At 59.2% G+C, this 18,847-nt stretch overlaps 1 protein-coding gene across 1 annotated transcript; it reads left to right on the top strand.

The window, feature by feature from the left end:
• The first annotated feature begins 319 nt into the window (after positions 1-319).
• Positions 320-2,725, top strand: ELFN1 (extracellular leucine rich repeat and fibronectin type III domain containing 1). Its single transcript, XM_075528617.1, has one exon. It carries the CDS (start codon positions 320-322, stop codon positions 2,723-2,725), a length of 2,406 nt encoding a protein of 801 aa, XP_075384732.1.
• The last annotated feature ends 16,122 nt before the right edge of the window (positions 2,726-18,847 follow it).

The raw sequence follows: 18,847 nt of genomic DNA, 5'->3' as shown, positions 1-18,847 counted from the left end.
TGTGTTGAGGCCGGGTTGGTTGGTTGCAGGTAAGCTGTGTGCATAGGTGCAGCCCCAGCAGCAGGGGGTTGGACTATCACTCAAAGCGTGACCACCATCTCTCTCTCTTGTCTTGCAGACGGAGCATCTGAGCAGGAGGCCACTGGAGCAGCCGGGCCCCCCAGGCGGATGGGGAAGGTTGCTGGGCGTGAGGGAGGCAGGCCCGCTCCCCAGGCTGCCATGCGCTCTGGGACAGGACACCCCTGAGTGTGTCCCTTGGTCCCTAAGAGCCACGGCTGGCCACACCCCTTCTGCCCGGGCTCCCCCGCAAGGCGTCCCCATGGCTACAGGCGTGCTGTGGGTGTGCGTGGCCGCCTGGGCCCTGCTGCACGTGGGTGGGCTGGTGCGCGGGGACTGCTGGCTGATAGAGGGGGACAAGGGCTTTGTGTGGTTGGCCATCTGCAGCCAGAACCAGCCCCCATACGAGGCCATCCCACAACAGATCAACAGCACCATCGTGGACCTGCGGCTGAACGAGAACCGCATCCGCAGCGTGCAGTACGCCGCGCTCAGCCGCTTTGGCAACCTCACGTACCTCAACCTCACCAAGAACGAGATCGGCTACATCGAAGACGGTGCCTTCTCCGGCCAATTCAACCTGCAGGTGCTGCAGCTGGGCTACAACCGGCTGCGTAACCTGAGCGAGGGCGTGCTGCGCGGGCTGGGCAAGTTGGAGTACCTGTACCTGCAGGCCAACCTCATCGAGGTGGTCACGCCCAGCGCCTTCTGGGAGTGCCCCAACATTCTCAACATCGACCTGTCCATGAACCGTATCCAGCGCCTGCACAGCGCCACCTTCGCCGGCCTGGCCAGGCTCTCCGTGTGCGAGCTTTACAGCAACCCCTTCTACTGCTCCTGCGAGCTGCTCGGCTTCCTGCGCTGGCTGGTGGCCTTCACCAACGCCACCCACACCTACGACCGGGTGCAGTGCGAGTCCCCGCCCCTCTACTCCGGCTACTTCCTGCTAGGCCAAGGCCGCCATGGCCATCGCAGCATCCTCAGCAAGCTGCAGTCAGTGTGCACCGACGGCTCCTATGTGGCCGAGGTGGCCAGTGGCCCCCGCCCAGGGCCCCGGCGCTCCCAGCCACCACCACCACCACCGCCACCGCCCCCCGAGCCCAGCGACATGACCTGCTCCGATGAGGACTGCTTCTCAGGGGATGGCACCACGCCGCTGGTGGCCCTGCCCACGCTGGCCACACAGGCTGAGGCCCGTCCGCTCATCAAGGTCAAGCAACTGACCCAGAACTCGGCCACCATCACGGTGCAGCTGCCCAGCCCCTTCACCCGCATGTACACGCTGGAGCAGTTCGACCACAGCCGCCCGTCCACCGTCTCCCGGCTGACCAGGGCCCAGGAGGAGATCCGCCTGACCAACCTCGTGGCGCTCACCAACTATACCTACTGCGTGGTGTCCACCAGCTCTGGCCTGCGCCACAACCACACTTGCCTCACGATCGCCTTGCCCAGGCCGCCCAGCCCGCCGGGCCCGGTGCCCAGCCCCTCCACGGCCACCCACTACATCATGACCATCCTGGGCTGCCTTTTCGGCATGCTGCTGGTGCTGGGCGCCGTGTACTACTGCCTGCGCCGTCGGCGGCGCCAGGCCGAGAAGCACAAGAAGGCGGCGATGGCGGCCGCGGTGGCCGGAGGCAGCCTGAAGAAAACCATCATCGAGCTCCAGTATGGCGCCGAGATGGGCACGTCCGGCCTGCCGCCGCCGCCCCCGGGCCCGCTGCTGGGTCCCGAGCCCGGGACGCGCATTCCCTACCTGCCCGCGGCCGCCGTGGCCGGCGACGTGGATCAGTACAAGCTGGCGGAGAGCGAGGCGGCCAAGGCAGCCAAGGGCAACTACATGGAGGTGCGCACCGCCGAGCAGGCCGAGCGGCCGGCGCCCGACAGCCAGGGCTCGGCGGCCGAGATCTCTACCATCGCCAAGGAGGTGGACAGGGTCAACCAGATCATCAACAACTGCATCGACGCCCTCAAATCCGAGTCCACCTCCTTCCAGGCGGTCCGGCCGGGGGCCGCGCCCGCCGCCGAGCCGCAGCTGGTGCTGCTGTCTGAGCCGCCAGCCGCGTTCAAGGACGCGCGCGGGCGCGCCCCGCAGAGGCACCGCAGCGTGGAGGCCGCGCCTGGGGCCCCCCGCGCCGGCACCCCGTCCACCCTGCGTAGCCCGCGCGCCGCCGCCGCCGAGGCCAAGTACATCGAGAAGGCGTCGCCCACGGCGGACACCATCCTCACTGTCACACCGGCCGCCGCGGCCCTCCTGCGCGCCGAGGCTGAGAAGCTACGGCAGTACGGGGAGCACCGGCACTCATACCCCGGCTCGCACCCTGCCGAGCCGCCCGCGCCCCCACCGCCGCCGCCCCACGAGGGCCTGGGCCTGCGCAAGGTCTCCATCCTGGAGCCGCTGGCCCGCGCGCGCGCCAGGGAGCTGGCCTACTCGCAGCTGTCCCCGCCGGCGGCGCACAGCCTGGGCTACGCGGCCAGCCCTGAGCGCGCCCACAGGGCTGCGCACAGCATCTGGGAGCGGCTCCGCCGGAGCCGCCGGAGCCACGGGCACGGCGAGGAGTGCGTGGCGGCCGGCCATGCCCTGCGCAAGAAGGTCCAGTTCGCCAAGGACGAGGACCTGCACGACATCTTGGACTATTGGAAGGGCGTGTCTGCCCAGCACAAGTCCTGAGCCCCGGGCTGCCGTCCACCCTTCCCCTTCCCCCTCCAAAACTCGTGACACCCACTGGACCAAAAACTGGACACTCGGCACCTCTTTATAACCCAGAGATGCACACATGCGCGCTTGCACACATGCGCGTGCATACACACGCACACACAGCCCTGATCCCTCCAGAGATGGTGGGGAGGCAGGGCAGGACAAGAACCACAATATGGGTACCTCAGGTGTCCACGGATACACTGTGTACACACACACACACACACACACACACACAGCCCTGATCCCTTCAGAGACAGCAGGGAGGCAGGGCAGGACAAGAACCACAACGTGGGTACCTTCACGGATACACTGTGGTGCGTGTGAATACACACGCGCGCGTGCACACACACACACACACCTGATCCCTCCAGAGACAGCAGAGAGGGCAGGACAAGAACCACAACGTGGGTACCTCCACGGATACACTGTGGTGCACACACACACACACACACACACACACACACACAAGGGACTTCAGTAAACTGTGGCTTTGGGAATGGGGGGCGGGGGTGGGGAATTTTTTTCTCCCATGATTTTCCTTCTTCTCTCTCTCTTTTTCTCTCTCTCCCCCCTCCCTCTCTCTCCCTCCTTTATTTTTAAAGAAAACATAATATTACAAGTAAACTGCTTTTAAACAGGCAGAACAGCAGTCGTGAAGGGCGTGGCTCTGGCGTGAGCTCCCCGTCCGTGGTTGTCCGTGGAGTCTGTCTGCTCTGTCATGTCTCTGCTGCCTCTATGTGCCACCAGAGGGGCCGAGCAGATGTGGCTGCCGCCCGGGGGGCCTGCAGATTGGACGGAGGGGAGCCACCCCCATGGCGGGCTCCGGGGGCGGCCATACAGCCAGCTGAGCTCATGTTGTGCAGTGAAGTCGTTCTATTGTACAGGAAAAATTTCTATATTTGCAATGTTTACTGTAAAACAAGAAAGAAAAAAAGACTATGTCTATTAAAAAAATCTGCAAAGGAAAAACTCTGAAAAGTGTCTGCTTGTTGGGCGGGGGCAGGGGCGGTCCCCTGCCTGTGGGGGTGGTTTGATCGATGGGGGCCTTTGGGTGGGGCCGTGATTTGCTGCTGGGACCATGAGGGGAAGTGGGCAGCCTGCAGGGGGTCAGAGAATGTTCTGGGCTCTGAGATGAAGACCCTGTGTGAGAGAGTGGACAGAGGGGCAGATGTAAGCGCAGAGGTCTGGGGGCGTGGACAGGCATGAGTGACTGTGAGCTCCAGGGGGCTTCAGGGACTCCCTCCTGTAGGAAAGGAATCCCTAAAACCCCATGTCTCCTGCCCTAGCCTGCTGCTGGGCCCTGAAGACCCCCTCCCGCTTTGCGGGACCTCCATGCTGGGTGGGAGGTTTGAGCAATGGCCAGTCAGCTCCTGGTCACGGAAACTCCAGGGAAGATTTGAATCCTGGCGTCTTTCTGCTGCTTCCCCAAGAGCTTCTAGCTGCTGGGACCACAACCCTCTCTGGTCCTGCTCTTGGGGTGTCCCGGGCCCTTGACCCCATCCACTTTCAGTAGGCCACCCCAGGGAAAGCAGGGAATGGGAGCAGGTTCTCAGGGAAGGGGTGTGTCTCCTGAGCCCTCTCTCACACTGATGGAAGGTGCTGGGTCTCTGAGGCCGGGCAGGCTCCACTCCAGACTTGGCTGGGGGGCCCTTCCTCTCACGATGTCCGCTGATCCTGGCCCTCCTCCCTAGTCTAGGAGACCCATCCATGCCTGCACTTCTGGAAGGGACCCTGTTGAGGAGGGAGGGGCTGGGGCTGGGCATCCTGGAGGGCACTGGGGCTGGAGCAGGATCTGAGGGGTCGCCGAACAGGTGGGTGGGGACAGGGCTGGTCAACAGCCTCTGCTTACCCCCCTCTGAAGGACACTCACCGCATTCTCAGTCAGAGATGCCAGCTCCTGGACTGGGAGAACACCAGTGCTCTCCCAAGGGCCTGACTCAGATGCCCGGGTCCCCCAAGAGCTGCCATCAGTGACACCTTCAGGGTCCTACAGATCTGAGTCTGCTCACAGAGTACACCCCCTTGTCAGAGTCCCTCCCATTTGGGCCACTTCCTGTATGGCCCGTGGCCTCCCCACCCCAACCCCTCACCCTCTGCCATGGGCCACAGGAGCCAAAGGCATTGGAGTGGGGTGGGGGAGGCAGGCATCCATGGAGAAGGGAGGGACCACCTTCCTCAAGGTCAAGGGGTGACTCAGTGCGTCCTGTCACTGAGCCCCTCCCCAGCATGCCAATCACAGTTGCGAGCGATTGACCGGGAACTGGAGAGGGCAGCAGAGATGCGGGGAGAGGGGTGGATTCCTGCCTAGCCAGGGGTGAGATGGGACAGGTCAGCACCCGGACGGCCCCAGGGGAGTAGCCACAGTGCAGGGCATCTGGGGAACGCCAAGAAGCAGGGAAAGGGGAGCCCAGAAGCTAAGCCCCACAGTGCCCTGTCCTGTGCGGTCCTGAGGCCCATGCCATGCAAGAGCCCACGGCTGCAGCCACTGTGGATTCCATCTCCCAGAGGGCCGTCCTCCACTGTATGCAGGGACTGGCCCCCTGACCACACGTCCCAGTGCGTGAGACCAACACCCCTGCTTGAAGAAAGAACTGGTCTGGCTCTGAAGAAGTATGGCCGGACGGCTTCTGAAACAGGGGCTCCCTAGCTCTTGGCCAGTTTCCTGGACGGTGGACTTCTGTCTGCACCCTGAGAGGCAGCTCTAAGCCCCCTGCCATCCAGTCCACTCCGGTGCTCAGCCATGTCCTCCCGGGGAGCCAGACTGCCTCACGTCTCACCCACGTGCCCCCGAGTGGGTTCAAACCATCAGCACTTCTGTAGCAGCCAAGCACATCATCCTATGCCAGCAGGCCTCCTGGCATCCCAGTGTGCAGGGCTGGGGGTCCCAGCACATGCTTTTGAGGGACGCGATTTGATCCATCACAGGGAAAAGTTAGGAGCACATGTGACCCCTGTTCCCCCGCACCCCCCCCAGAGTCCTTGAGGGTGTTAGCAGTCAGGTCCCCAGCCCCCCAAATAGGACAATTCTACCACTGCTAGTCCCCTCTCCTGCCCCCGCCAAATCCCAGCAAGGAAGAGGGAAGAAAACCAAAGTCCCAAGGAAACAAGTGAGGTGAACTGAGTCCCAGCCGCCACCAGCCTGAGGACCCAGATGGTGCCCAACACTCGGAAAGTGTGGACCGGACAGGACTCCAGCTCATCACAGACCAAGCAGTCTGACCAGTGGGAGATTGGCGGAGCCCCGAGACCAGGACCCTTAGACGCCTTTCTGTCCCAAAACTGAACTCACCCACTCAGCCCCCACCCCCACCCCCAGCTCAGCTCTCCGCAAAAGGCAGGCCTATGAAGCGAACACTCATGCCAGGGTGGGCACACTCCTTAGCTCATGAGCTCAAGAGCCACCTGAGCATGCCAGGGAGGATCAGGGGCGGGGCAGGGTGGGGAGCAGGAGGGGACCACAGGGCTGTGGGGACCACAGTCAGTGTCCTGAGATGAAATTCATGTGAACTTCCCGGGAACGTTGCTCTGCAGTTGCCTGATCACAATAAGCGTTTTTAATTATAATTAAGTAGGATGATTCCAGGGAGATTTGCATACACAGGGGTCCCGTGAGGTGGTGGCAGGCAAGCTGCAGGGAGCCCTGGCCTGGCCCAGAGGGAGCCAGGGAGCCCCCCCCCCCCACTGTCCTCTAATTCCCCAAGGTAAGCAGCAGGGTTTGCAGTAAAAAGTGCCCCAGGACAGAGAGCAGGTGACAGGTAGGGAAGGGCTGGCCAGCAGATGCCCAGTCAGGGCGGTGGGTGGGGGGTGGTGAAGGGGGGCATTAGGACAAGGCTGAGAACGGTGGAGGAGACCTGGGGAGCAAGAGAGGGGCTCTTCCTATGTGGGGGGAATGCTCGGGATGGGGAAACAAACGGAAACTGGTGGCTTAGACTGCTTTGGGGGAGCCCTGATGGCTTAGACTGCTCACCACCAGGTCAGCCGTTCAAACCCACTGGCTGCCTGTACGAGAAGAACGAGGCTGTCTGCTCTCACAGAGTGACCGTCTCAGAAACCCACGGGGGCAGTTCTGCCCTGTCCTCTGAGGTCGCTGTGTGTCGGCGTCCACTCGGTGACCATGTGACGGCTGGGAGGAGGACTGAGGAGAGGGACTGCTACGCAGCGGGAACAACAGGACAAAGCCAGAGGACAAAGCCACACCACCCCTGGCTAGAGGGGCAGGGAGCGTGGATACCAGAAGCCTGGGCCGTGGGGGGAGGCGGAGACCAGACCGGTGGGCGCCTTGAGCCCAGCACTGCTCCACTGGCTGGCCTTACAAGTGTAAAGAAATTAGATTTTGGCCGTGGGCAGCAGGGAGCCATTGACGGTGTTTTATAGAATAATAACTTTTATTGATTTTTTCCCCTTTATTTCAAAAGTAATCCTTTTATTACATAAACTTCAGAAAACAGTTAAGCATAAAGGAGAGAAATGAAATCGCCCAATATCAGTGCCCCTAGAGTCGCTGGGTCCCTCCCTGTCCACTGGAGAAAAAACACAGCCTGCCGGCCGGCCATCACCCAAAAGACCAGGGAAAGGCACGTGGGGTGCCCCCACCTCCCCGCGCGTCTCCTGGAGGTGGGCCGGCCCCTCACTCACTGACTCCATCTTCTCAGTTTGGTTCTGGCTCGCTCGCTTGGGGGCTGGGTTTTGAGAATTCAATATCAACTGCATGGCACGCAGAGCATCTGATGTGGGAGCCGGAGATCCCGGCTCCCAGCTTGCTTTCCTGTCCCCTTATGAGAGGGGGACTCAACAGAGGGGTTGCAGGGAGGGGGGGGGGTTCCATCAGGGTGCAGTAGAGCACTGATAGATCATACAATCCACCTTTGGTTCCTTGAGGCCTCCTCACCCCCCACTGTCATGACCCCAGTGCTGCTTCCCACTCTGGACTGAACCGGAGTATGTACACAGGTTTAGACAAGAGAGAAAGTTCACGACACATGGAACCCAGGAACAGAGATACCAAAAGGGTAGGGGAAGGGAGGGATAGAAGAGGAGGAAGTGGGAACCAATCACAATGAATGGCACATAACCACACCCTCCCCTCCAGAGGGAAGAGCAACAGAAACCAGAGGGGAAGGGAGACAGCAGTCAGTGTGCAATATGAAAATAATAACAATCTATAATCTATCAAGGGGCCAGGAGAGGCGGGGGGTGGGGGGAAGGAGACAATCCCAAGGGCTCAATAGAAAATAAATGTCTAGAAAAGAATGATGGCAGTATATGTACAAATATGTCATACAATTGATGTATGGCTGTAACAAGAGTTGCAAGAACCCCCAACAAAATGATCTAAAAAGGAGGGGGGCCTTTCCCAATTAAAAATTTTTTTTTTGGTAAATCAAAATGCTGTGAACTTCCCTGCACTATTTTTAATGTTGTAGGTGGTGTTTTGGGGTCAGGTACTCTTATTTTCTTTCTTGCTGTGCTTACCAGTATTTTGAAAGGGTTAGAGTGTTACTTTTTGCAGTACAAACAAACAAGACCAAGCGCAAGCTCTTTTGTGGCTGGTCTTTTTGATTTATTATTTTTTCCCCTTGCTTTACCGGGACATCTGCACTCCTGACTTTAGTATATCCACACGACTTTCCCGTTGTGAGAGCACTGTTTGGGGTAAGATCCAGGTGGGTTTCCTACAGCTGCCAATGCTCACTGCCTGCTCTCAGACCCAGCCCGACGTGCGAGTTGGACCCGGGACGCGGAAGACAGAAGAATCCGTGCAGGTGGACAATGGTCACCGAACTCTGAAGGCGCGTGGGATGCCCAAAGAACCAGCAGAGGTGTCTCTGAAGTGCGGCCAGACGTGCCTTAGACACGAGGGCGAGGGACGGTGCCTCAGGGACCTTGGACGTCAGGAGAGAGCAGTCCCTGGAGGACAGCGTGCGTGGTAGAGGGGAGGGGACAATGGGGGGACCTGGTGGCTGCAGCCATGGGCTCAGACATGAGCTGTCGTGGGGATGGCGTGGCTGGGTAGCGTTTCCGTCTGTGGTCCTGTGGGGGCGCCACGGTCAGAACTAAGTGGACAGCTTCTAAGGACAGCAGCCACTGGTGGTCTCTGGCCTTTCTGTGGTGGACGTAGATGCTCGATAGAGGGGACTTGGAGGCTCAGGGGTGGAGCACTGGGCTGCAAACCACAAGGTCGGCCATTCGAACCCACCAGCTGCTCCGCAGGAGACAGAGGAGGCTGTGGCTTATGTAGAGTAACCTGCTTCTCTCCTCTCTCTCTCTCTCTCTCTCTCTCTCTCTCTCTCTCTCTCTCTCTCTCTCTCTGCCTCTCTGCCTCTCAGGCACCCAGGGGCTTTGCCTCCTAAGCCCACAGAACCAGGAATCCTCTGCCTTCACACTGTGGCGGGCACTACTTCCCAAGGACCGGGAGGCGGCGCCAGGCCAGCCCGCTTCTCCAGTGCCCGGGCTCTAATCCCCGTCTTCTCTACTCGGAACCACTCCCCGCTGCGTCCCGGCTGCGAGGTTTCTGGTTCTTATTCTCTCGTAGGGCTGTTTCCCCTGACAGGCTTGCGTCTTTACAAACTGCCCCTCCGCAGTTACTTCGGCAAGGCTTGGGGAGGAGAGGACTAAGCAGAGGCGGGCGCCTGCTCACAGAACCTGTGCCCTGTCACTGCTGCCTGCTCCTTGAAGACAGGCTCCTGCCAAGGGCCCTGGTCCTGCCCTCACAAGTCCATGGTTAGTACTGAGTGCCCGGCACTAACCCGCGGGACTCTGAGGGGGAGGGGCAGGGGGCAAGGCCCGGTGATCAGTCCCAGTCAAGGTGACGACCGAGGAGGCCCCAGGGGTCACTCCACTCAGTCACATGGGGCCAGCCCGGGTTGAAATGGGCTCTCAGCTCCGATCCCTTGGAATGTTCCGGAGAGAAACGCACAGTCCACATTTTCCACAGCCGTACGTCTGAGACGACTTCCTCCTTCCTGGCAGCCGGTGACGCTGTCGCAGGAGCACGCGGTCAGTCAGTCGGCACGTGGAGACGGTGTCAGTGGTGCCGCCTCGGCTTTCCTTTCTGGCGGTGTTGAACAGCGCGGCAAGAAGACAAAGCACAGCCGCCTCGCTCCCCCCTCGCGGCAGCCATTAGGATCTGTTTGCTGCGGAGGGTGGCGGGCACCAAGCACCCGGCTTTCATGCGTGAGACATGACTGTCTGCCTCCCTGTTTGAGACTCGGGCGAGGCTAAGATGCTTCTGCAAAGGATTCTAGAGGGCATGCGGGGAGGGGGAGCCCGCGGGGGCGGGGGGAGTAGGTTAAACAAGGGTGAGGGTCCCTGGAGGTCCCGCTTGATCCTGGTCTAATGTGGCTTCTTGGTCATGGCCGGTGAGTGATCCTGACTCCTAGCAGTCCCACCAGATGGGGCAGACTGCCCTGTGGGACCCCCAGACTGCCGGTTCTTCCAGGGGCAGGAGGCCTCATGTTGCTCCCTCGGCGCGGTGGGGAGGGGGGTGTTGACCGGCTACCCTTGAGCTTGGCAGAGCCATGCCTAGCTCCGCAGACCCAAACCTGCTGGTCCTGCGGTGCTAACCGTCGGTCCAGAGACCTTCCTCTGCTTCGCCGCCCTTCTCCGGGGACGGGCCTCTGCTGACACACGTCCGAAGTTTGTAGGACGAAGCCTCGCCGCCCTCACCTCTAAGGAGCGCTCTGGGCATCCTTCTCCGGAGACGGATGGGTTTGCCGTTTCTGCAGTTCCTCTCCAGGACGCCGGAGCCCTTCTTGGTCAGCGTCCCAAGAGGGGTGAGGCAGTCGGCCGCCCGTAAAATCTACTCCTGACGTGCGTGCTCTCCCTGCCAGCACAGCAAGCAAGCGAGTCTGGGTCTGGGGAGCTTGCTCACAGCTCTTCAAGACACAGCTCTGGGGCCGTGGTCAAGCGGGACAGGGTCCAAGAAGGGACTGGACTGAAGGCCTGAGTGTCCACCTGCACCATTGCCTCTGCCTCCGGGAGACCAGAGCTAGATGGTGCCTGGGCATTCCAATCAGAGATGTCCACACAGGAACCATGTGTGGCATGGGACTTCACGTTCTCAGGGAATTCGGACCTATCAGGTCTAGGGGCGTCCTTGAAACTGCGACCTGAGCTCAGACTCTCCTGTGAAGTTGCCATTACACCAAGCAGCAACTTAGACTACAGAGATGGTACCGCTGGGTCCCGAGTTACTAAAATCAGCCACAGGTGTACAGCACCCATCAGGAAGGATGGTGCCAGAACCACAGCCCACATGCTTCCTGACAGTGGGGGCCGTGAGACTGTGTCTCACACACCTTGGACATGTCACCAGGAGAGACCAGTCCCTGGGGATGCAGAACTCAGGAGACCACACTCACAGATCAGCGACTGGATCAGACAGGGCCGAACCCTCCTGGGGGTGGTTCCGAGATGGCTGCTCTTTCTGGAAATAGAAAGCCTCCTCTTTCTCCCTTGGAGTGGCTGTTGGTCTCGAACTGTGGTCCTTGCAATTAGAAGCAGACAGGTCCCAAGATGTTCCTGGGGCTTCTGGTAAAGTAGGAAGGACAGCAGCCCCGACAGAGGAAGGCCCCGTGTGACGGGAGGACAGTGGCTGCAGTCACAGGCTCAAACCACAGCACAATTGGAGTTTGGTTCCGTCGTGCCTCGGGGCATGTGGAGTCAGAGCTGAGTGGCAGGTCCCCAACAACCACCTCTCCACACGGGGCTCACAGAGAATGGCATGACCCACCCCCAAACCTCCCAAAGCCCCCGAGGAAGGCCAAGGGCGGCAGCCATTGCAGAGCCTCGGCGAGAAGCCGGGGGCCGGAGCGCAGGCTCGTGGGCAGACACAGTAGGGCAGCAGTCAGAGGAGTGGGCAGTGCGGCTAGGACGGCGTGCATGCTGAGGTCGGCTGTGTCCAGAGACGGTGGGGCTGGGATGGGTTTTGCTGCTGCATGTTTTCATGAGCGTGAAAACAGGGGGTATCCCAGTGTGGGCCGCGCTATCATCTCTCACAGGCGCCCCTGGGGCAGGGTTGTCCATCGGTCGGCTGGCATTCCTGGGAGGCTACAGGAGACACCCGGTAAAGTCCTGGAGGAGGCCCTGGCTCTTTCCGGGAGCCTCAGCCCAGAGAGGCTGACACGGAGCCTGTCCCTCTTTGAAGAGAGACTGAGAGTCTGGGGCACCTTGTTTTCACCAACCACTGGTCATGAGCTGCCCCAGGGACAAGGAAGGGCCAGACACCTCCCTGAAAGGTGGCCTCACCCCAAGGGGGTCCCTCAGAAGACGCCACTGGTGTGGGCCCAGCAGCTGCGGGAGAGGGGACCTGGCATGTGGGGGGCATGCACATTGCTGCTGGTTACCCCTTGATTCCCAAGTGCACTGGCTCTTGTGCTAAGGTTATCCAGTCCCATCCTGGCTTCCTCTGGAGTCCAGGGGGTTGTCATGGATGGAGGCACACAAAGAAGAAGGTAAGGCACAGGGCCGTAGAGCTGGCCCTGGTGGCTCAGCTAAGGCGCTTGGCTGCTGATGGAGCGGTGGGTAGTTTGAACCCAACAGCAGGAGTGTGCTTGAGTAAAGAGTTGATGGTCTTCGGATGACACTGAAAGGATGGGGATGTATGTATATAAAGAACACATATGTATAAAGAACACATATGTATACACACACGGTAACTACCCCGAAGGTAAAATATTTAGGAAAAAAATCTTATGAGAGAAAGAAAATGCTTAAGCAAAGGAAGCGACAACACACTCATTCCTGGAAGAACCCAAGAGAGCATGCTCCCAGGTATAACCTCCCCCGCTCCTGGATAGGGAGATAGGGTAGAGGCAACGTCAACATGACCACAAACACTTTACAAATTCAGTGTAACGCCTGCCCACGTCCCAGCACAAGTGTTCAAAGAAGTGGAAAAGCTAATCACCAACTTCATGTGGAAAGGAGCCCAGAATGAAAACAAAACAGAAACAATTAAAACGCAAAGACAGAGCAGAAGGCCTTTCACTCCCAGAGTTCAGACCTATTACATGGCCACGGTTACCAAACAGCCTGGTGCCGGTCCAGTGGCAAACAGGAAGAGCAGTGGGCTACAGGTGGGAACCCAGAAATTAGCCGAGCCCCGCACACCAGGTCTTCGCTCAGTAAAGGAGCAACCGGTGGGGGAGTGGGTGGAGAAGGGCTTTTCAAAAACGGGGTAGGACAATTTGGCTCTCCACCTGCCAAAGAAGGTGACTGTTTATTGGCCAGGTTGGCACAATAAACACATGTGGGGTTAATTGATGGGCAGCGGGATAAATGGCTCAGTGAGCCTCGCCTTTCATGTTCTCGGGTCTCTTGCTTTCTGGTGGTTGGACCAGGGTGCAGCTGCCTTAGCCAGTTCCCTGCTTCAGCTTGCAAGGCTCACTTCCTGCAAGACATCCCCAAGAAGCTGCATGGACCTACCCTGATGCTGGAGCAACTGTGTGGAGACCCCGGCCAGTGCTGAGATGTTTACACGTTCACTCATTGGCTTTCCTCCTGCAGTCGGCTTCACTGAATGTGTTTAGTGCGATGGAGGACTTTGTGGATTGGTGTTGGACATATGGGTTAATGTTGGACTTGGCGTGGACAGCACTGGGTTGGGACGTTTTCTTGATGTGCACTTACCCTTTATATAAAACTCTTATACATGAGTTTCTGTGGATTTGTTTCTCTAAAGTACCCAGACAACACAAGCCCCAATAAGATTTTTTTTTTAAAGGACCACCCCGGAAACTCGCAGGGGCAGCAGTGGTGCCCTGTCCTGCAGGGCCCCGAAAGTGCGGGTGACTCGGGCCGTGCCCCGAGCCGTGTACGCTTCACTGTTTGGCACAGGACGGCCAAGCCAAGCCTCGCTGGTTGTTGGCTTGTTTGAAACAAATGTGTCTGTCATGAGAGGGTGCGAGTTGGTCTCCGGGACACTTTCCCGCCCGTGACAGCCGCTCAGACCCACGGGGGAGGGGCCAAGGCTGCCAAGGCTGCAATTCCTCTCTCGTGAATTTTAACCTTATTTACTTTGTGTCTTAAAGGAAAAACAAAATCCCTGCTTGGCTTCACAGTCGACCTCACTGAATCACATCAGTGACAGCGTCCCGTTAGAACACCCCGTCTACACGGCTTCTCTCTCTCTCTCTCTCTCTCTGGGTACTTTAGAGAAACAAATCCACAGAAACACATGTATAAGAGAGTTTTATATAAAGGTTAAGTGTGCATCAAGAAAACATCCCAACCCAGTGCTGCCAAGCCCACAAGTCCAACATTAACCCATATGTCCGACACCAGTCCATAAAGTCCTCCTCTATCTCACAAAAACAGACGCAATGATGCCGACTGCAGGAGGAAAGCCAAGTCAGTCAATGTGCAAGCATCTCAGCACTGGCAGGGGTCTACCCAGGGCTGTTCCAGCATCCAGGGCTGCATCGGGGTAGGTCCATGTGGCTTCCCCTCAGGGATGTCTTGCAGGAAGTGAGCCTTGCCAGCTGAAGCAGGGACCAGGGACCTGGCTAAGGCAGCTGCACCCTGGTCCGACCATCAGAAAGCAAGAGACCCGAGAACTCGAAAGGCGAGGTTCACCGAGCCATTTATCCCTCTGCTCTTTAATTAACCCCACTTATCGGTCAGGTTGGCTCAATAAACTAACTACCTTGGGGCTCTTAAAGCTCTTAGCACAATCCATACATACATCTATTGTGTTAAGCATATTGGTACATACATTGCCATCATCATTTAAAAAATATTTTCTTTCTGCTTGAACCCTTGGTATCAGATCCTCTTTTTCCCCCTCCCTCATGAACCATTGATAACATATAAATTATTATTTTGTCCATGTCTTACACTGACTACTATCTCCCTTCACCCATTTTTCTGTTGTCTGTCCTCCTGGAAGGGAGTTATATGTAGATCATTGTGATTGATTCCCCCTCTCTCCACCCCACCTTCCCCCTACCCTCCTGGTATTGATACCCTCTCATTATTGATCCTGGGGGCGTTCATCTGTCCTGGATCCCCTGTGTTGCGAGCTCTCATTTGTACCCGTGTACATGCTCTGGTCTAGCCGGATTTGTAAAATAGAACTGGGGTCATGATAGTGGGGGGAGGAGGCATTGAAGAAATAGAGGAAAGTTGTGTGTCTTGTTGGTGCTATGCTGCACCCTGGCTGGCTCGTCTCCTCCTTGTGACCCTTGCAGATGACCTCATCTTTCTCCTGTGGAGCGGCTGGTGGCTTTGAACCTCTGGCCTTGCGGTTGGCAGCCCACTGCTCATCCCCCAGCAGGATAACATGAACTGGAGCTCCAGGGAGACATGTCTGCAGGCTTCATCCGCCATGCTCAGCTCCACAAGACCAGCTGGGCAATGCCTGCCCCACAGCTCAGGAGGCAGAAGGGCAGGGGGGTGGAGGGTGAGGGGAAGACGGGGTGGTGAGGGGTCTGCAGTCAGTGTCGGGAAGAATGTGTGTATCGTGCTGGAAGGAGGGCAGCCCCCTGAAAGCCTGCACCCACACTTGGCAGCAACAAGCCCTGCTCAGGGCGCAGCCACGTGGCCTGTCTCTGAGGATGGAGCAGTGAGTGCGCTGCCCTGCACATGGGTATCACCAGCGGCCCCCAGGGGTGCCGAGGAGGAGCGCTTAACCACCGCATCACCAGGTTCTTCTTGGCCCGTGTCTGACGAGGCCCGAGTCTGCACAGCCCCGCCGGCATGTGCAGTCTACTGGGGGTTGGGGCGCGGGTGAGGGGCTTCGAGGTGATTTTGACTTACACTCAGAGGGCAAGGTTGCTCAGGGGCGTGTCTTCCGGGCAGGGGCATCACAGGGGAGCCTCCAGGGAGGGTGGTGGGTGAGTCTCACCGCAGGCTTGATGGCCCCTGCAGGCAGGTCGGTCGAGGACCCGAGTGCTTTGACAGGAAATTCAGGCGCTCAGTGACAGGCCAGGGGCAGGCACAGCGCCCTGCTGTCCCCGGACCCTCCCTTTCTCACCCACAAGGCTGGGCACCCTGCGCTTCACCGGGACGATGCCCCTGCAGGCGCTGGCAGAGCTTTCTGGCAAGTGTGAGCCCACTGTGGATGCACCTGTCCCGTATGTCTGTCTCACCTGGCTGCCCCTCTCTCCAGCTGTCGGTCTGTCCCCAGAGCCCTCCTCCAGTGGGCGGGCTGCCTGCCGCCGTTCCTGGCAGCTTCACGCGGCTCAGCGCCAACGCGGTCCAACGTGGCGAGGTTGAGCCCCTCCATGATTCCTTCCTGTTGCCCGATTCTTCTTGGCTGTCCTCTCGGAGCGTGCCGCCGTCACGCGCCAGGAACCTCGCTGGGCCTTTGTGTGGGCTCGTTCCGATTTGTAGATGAACTTGGAGAAAATTACATCTTGACAACATTAAGTCCGTGACGCAGCAACATCATAACCCCTGTGTCTGAGTCTGTTTTCTTTCTTAAAATGCTCTGGTGTGCGCCAGGGGGGCATTGCTTTTCTGGGGGGGAGGGTGATTCTTCTCCGTTCCCACCCCTCGCTCTTGCTCATAGCGACCGACGAACAGCAGGGCGAAAAGCGGCCCCCTCCACACCACCCTCCCTCTATCCACCCAGCGGAGGAAGAGGGCTCTACCCTGAGAGCATGATGTCCTTCTCCAGGGACTGGTCTCTCCTCGTGACCCATCCAAAGGACCTGGGCTTCTAAGGAGCATTCCGGCTACGCGTCTTCCAGGCCAGCCGTGTGGCCGGCACACTGTGCGCGGAGCCCACCAACACAGGGCATTCGGAGGCGGCCTGCTTCTCCTCCTCCACCTCCTGCTTTTCAGCATCTCTCCAGTTTACTGCCTTTGAAATATAATTTTATTGGGGGCTCTTACAGATATGACATTGCATAAATAAATTATATCACGCAAACTTGAACATATGTTGCCACGGCCAGCTCCTGGGGGCTGGGGCAGCTCACCTCGCCTCACCTGGCAAAGGGCATCTGCAGGGCTCAACGGGAGCCGCCCAGAACATCGTCAGCATAAACGAGAGCCCGAGTGGCTGCGGCCAGAGGAGAGAGGACCACGGCGCTGCCCTTCCAGCATGGAGCCGGGGCCGTGAGCCTAGGGATGCCGGCGGCAGATCCTGGAAGCCGAAGACAGCACGGAGATGGCTTCTCTCCTTGGGCTTCTGCAGGGATCAGTTCTGCCGGCACCTGGTTTTCCCCAATGAGACCAGTCTGGCCTGACGGCCTCTAACACTCTGAGGCCAGAGACGTGTGTTCTGAGCCACCGTGTGTGCGGTCCCACAGACAGGGTGCTTAGAAACCAGGAGGGAGAGGCTTTGTCTCAGGTTCTGTGGACATGGTGTCAGGAGACTCCCGTCCCTGGAGAAGGACGTCGGCCTGGGGGAAGCAGGTGGAGGAGCAGTGGACAAGAGGAAGGTCCTCCATGGGATGGTCTCAGGCTGCCTGTGCCGTGGGCTCCAACCTCAGAGTGGTGGTGAGTTCAGCACAAGACCGGGCCCTGTTTCGTCCTGCTAGGTACAGGGGCGCTGCCAGTCAGAGCCGCCTCGCTGCCCCTCACCGCGGCTACAGTGAGTGTGGTAGAGTCCCTGGGGGAGGGGGGCCAGTGTTGGACACCCCGCACCCCATGTGGAGACTTCGCACCTGGGCCACGAACAGCACCGTGTGAATCTGCACGGCCAGGCATTGCCTTCTTCTCGGATCTGAGAGCAGCAATGAGGGGCTCGGTGACGGGCTGAGTCTGCACCGGTCTGTGGTCTTCATGGGAGCATGGAGGGGGGGGGCCCGGAGGGAGCCATGCAGCACCAGTTGTTTGCTCTCCGTTGGTCATTCACACGGACATGGACAGCACCGCAGGAAAGACCAGGCCACGAGCTCCAGGGGTCCCCAACTTCATCCGCTTGTTCTCCAACCCGCCGAGCAAGCGCCGACTGTGGGGTCATGGGTCCCCGAGTCAACTCCAGGGAGAAGCTGGTGCTTGTCTCAGGGGAAGCCTGGAAGTTCATGCACCTGCTGCCGGGCGGGAAGGGGACTTTCCACACAGCAGCTTGGGGTCTGTCCGTCTGCCCCTCTCGTGGAAGGGAGGGAGGTGTAGCAGTGACTGCTATGAACTGCCAGGTCGTGGTGATGGGGACGGGCAGACCCCTCCCTCTCTCTCTCCCACCCACCATCGAGCCCAGGCTGACTCACGGTGACCCTCCAGGACAGGGCAGAGCTGCCACGTGAGTTTCCAGCCTGTAACTTTTACAGGAGCAGACAGCCTCGTCTTTCTCCCAAGGAGCGGCTGGTGGTTTGGAACTGCCGGCCTGGAGGTGGGCCAGGTGCGATGCAGCGTGGAGCACGTGGCGGTTTGAGGGTGCCGCAGAAGCAAGGCCTGCTGATCGGCCGGCTCACAGACCGAGGGCTGGTCCGGGCGGCAATGGTGTCGCTTGCGATGCTTTGGGCAGCAGCTGACAGGTCCGTGGCTCTTGCAGGAAGCAAGCCGGACATGCCTCACTCCCGACACAGGTCTCAGTCCCCTCAATGTCACCGCACCCTCCCTGCCTGCCCCATCTGTCCGGACCCCTCTCCTGTCCCTTCCTGCCCCCTGCCCTTCCTCCCCGACAAGGCCGCCCGGGACATGTGCTGCATGCTTTGTAAACACTACTGGACAGCTTGCTAAGGAGCCCTGTGGGCGGGGCTGCTAACTGCAGGGTCGGCGGTTTGAAACCACCAGCCGCTCCTCAGAGAACGATGAGGCTTTCCCTTGGTCACACAGGGGGGCTGAGTCGGCATTGACTCGATGGTGGTGAGTCTGCAGTTTGTGGAGTGTTCTGGCTAAGCACCGGCCATGCACTGACACCTCTCTCTCTGTCTGTCTCTCCCTCCCTGCCCTAGTCTGGTGGGTCTCACAGAGGGGACCTGACATCGTGTCCGTGCTGTGGGGGGACCCCCCCAACACTGATGGCACCGCTGTCAGTGGCCCTGTGGCTGGTTTCTGCCCGGGAAGCCGGTCTTTTCTTGGCAAGCTGTCAGTTTCTTTTGTGCCTTCAAACATCTTGGTGAAAACAGACCCTCCCGTCCGGCTGGCCCGTCCATCTGCGCAGTGGCCACGCCCGCTCTCCACTCCCTCCGACAGTTCTTG

Source organism: Tenrec ecaudatus, chromosome 12, assembly GCF_050624435.1.
Source record: "Tenrec ecaudatus isolate mTenEca1 chromosome 12, mTenEca1.hap1, whole genome shotgun sequence".
Classification (NCBI taxonomy): Eukaryota; Metazoa; Chordata; class Mammalia; order Afrosoricida; family Tenrecidae; genus Tenrec; species Tenrec ecaudatus.
This window is presented reverse-complemented; position numbering and strand designations above follow the sequence as displayed.

Excerpts from the sequence above, each read along its gene's own strand:
- ELFN1 (XM_075528617.1), top strand. The coding sequence starts at position 320 with ATGGCTACAGGCGTGCTGTGGGTGTGCGTGGCCGCCTGGGCCCTGCTG.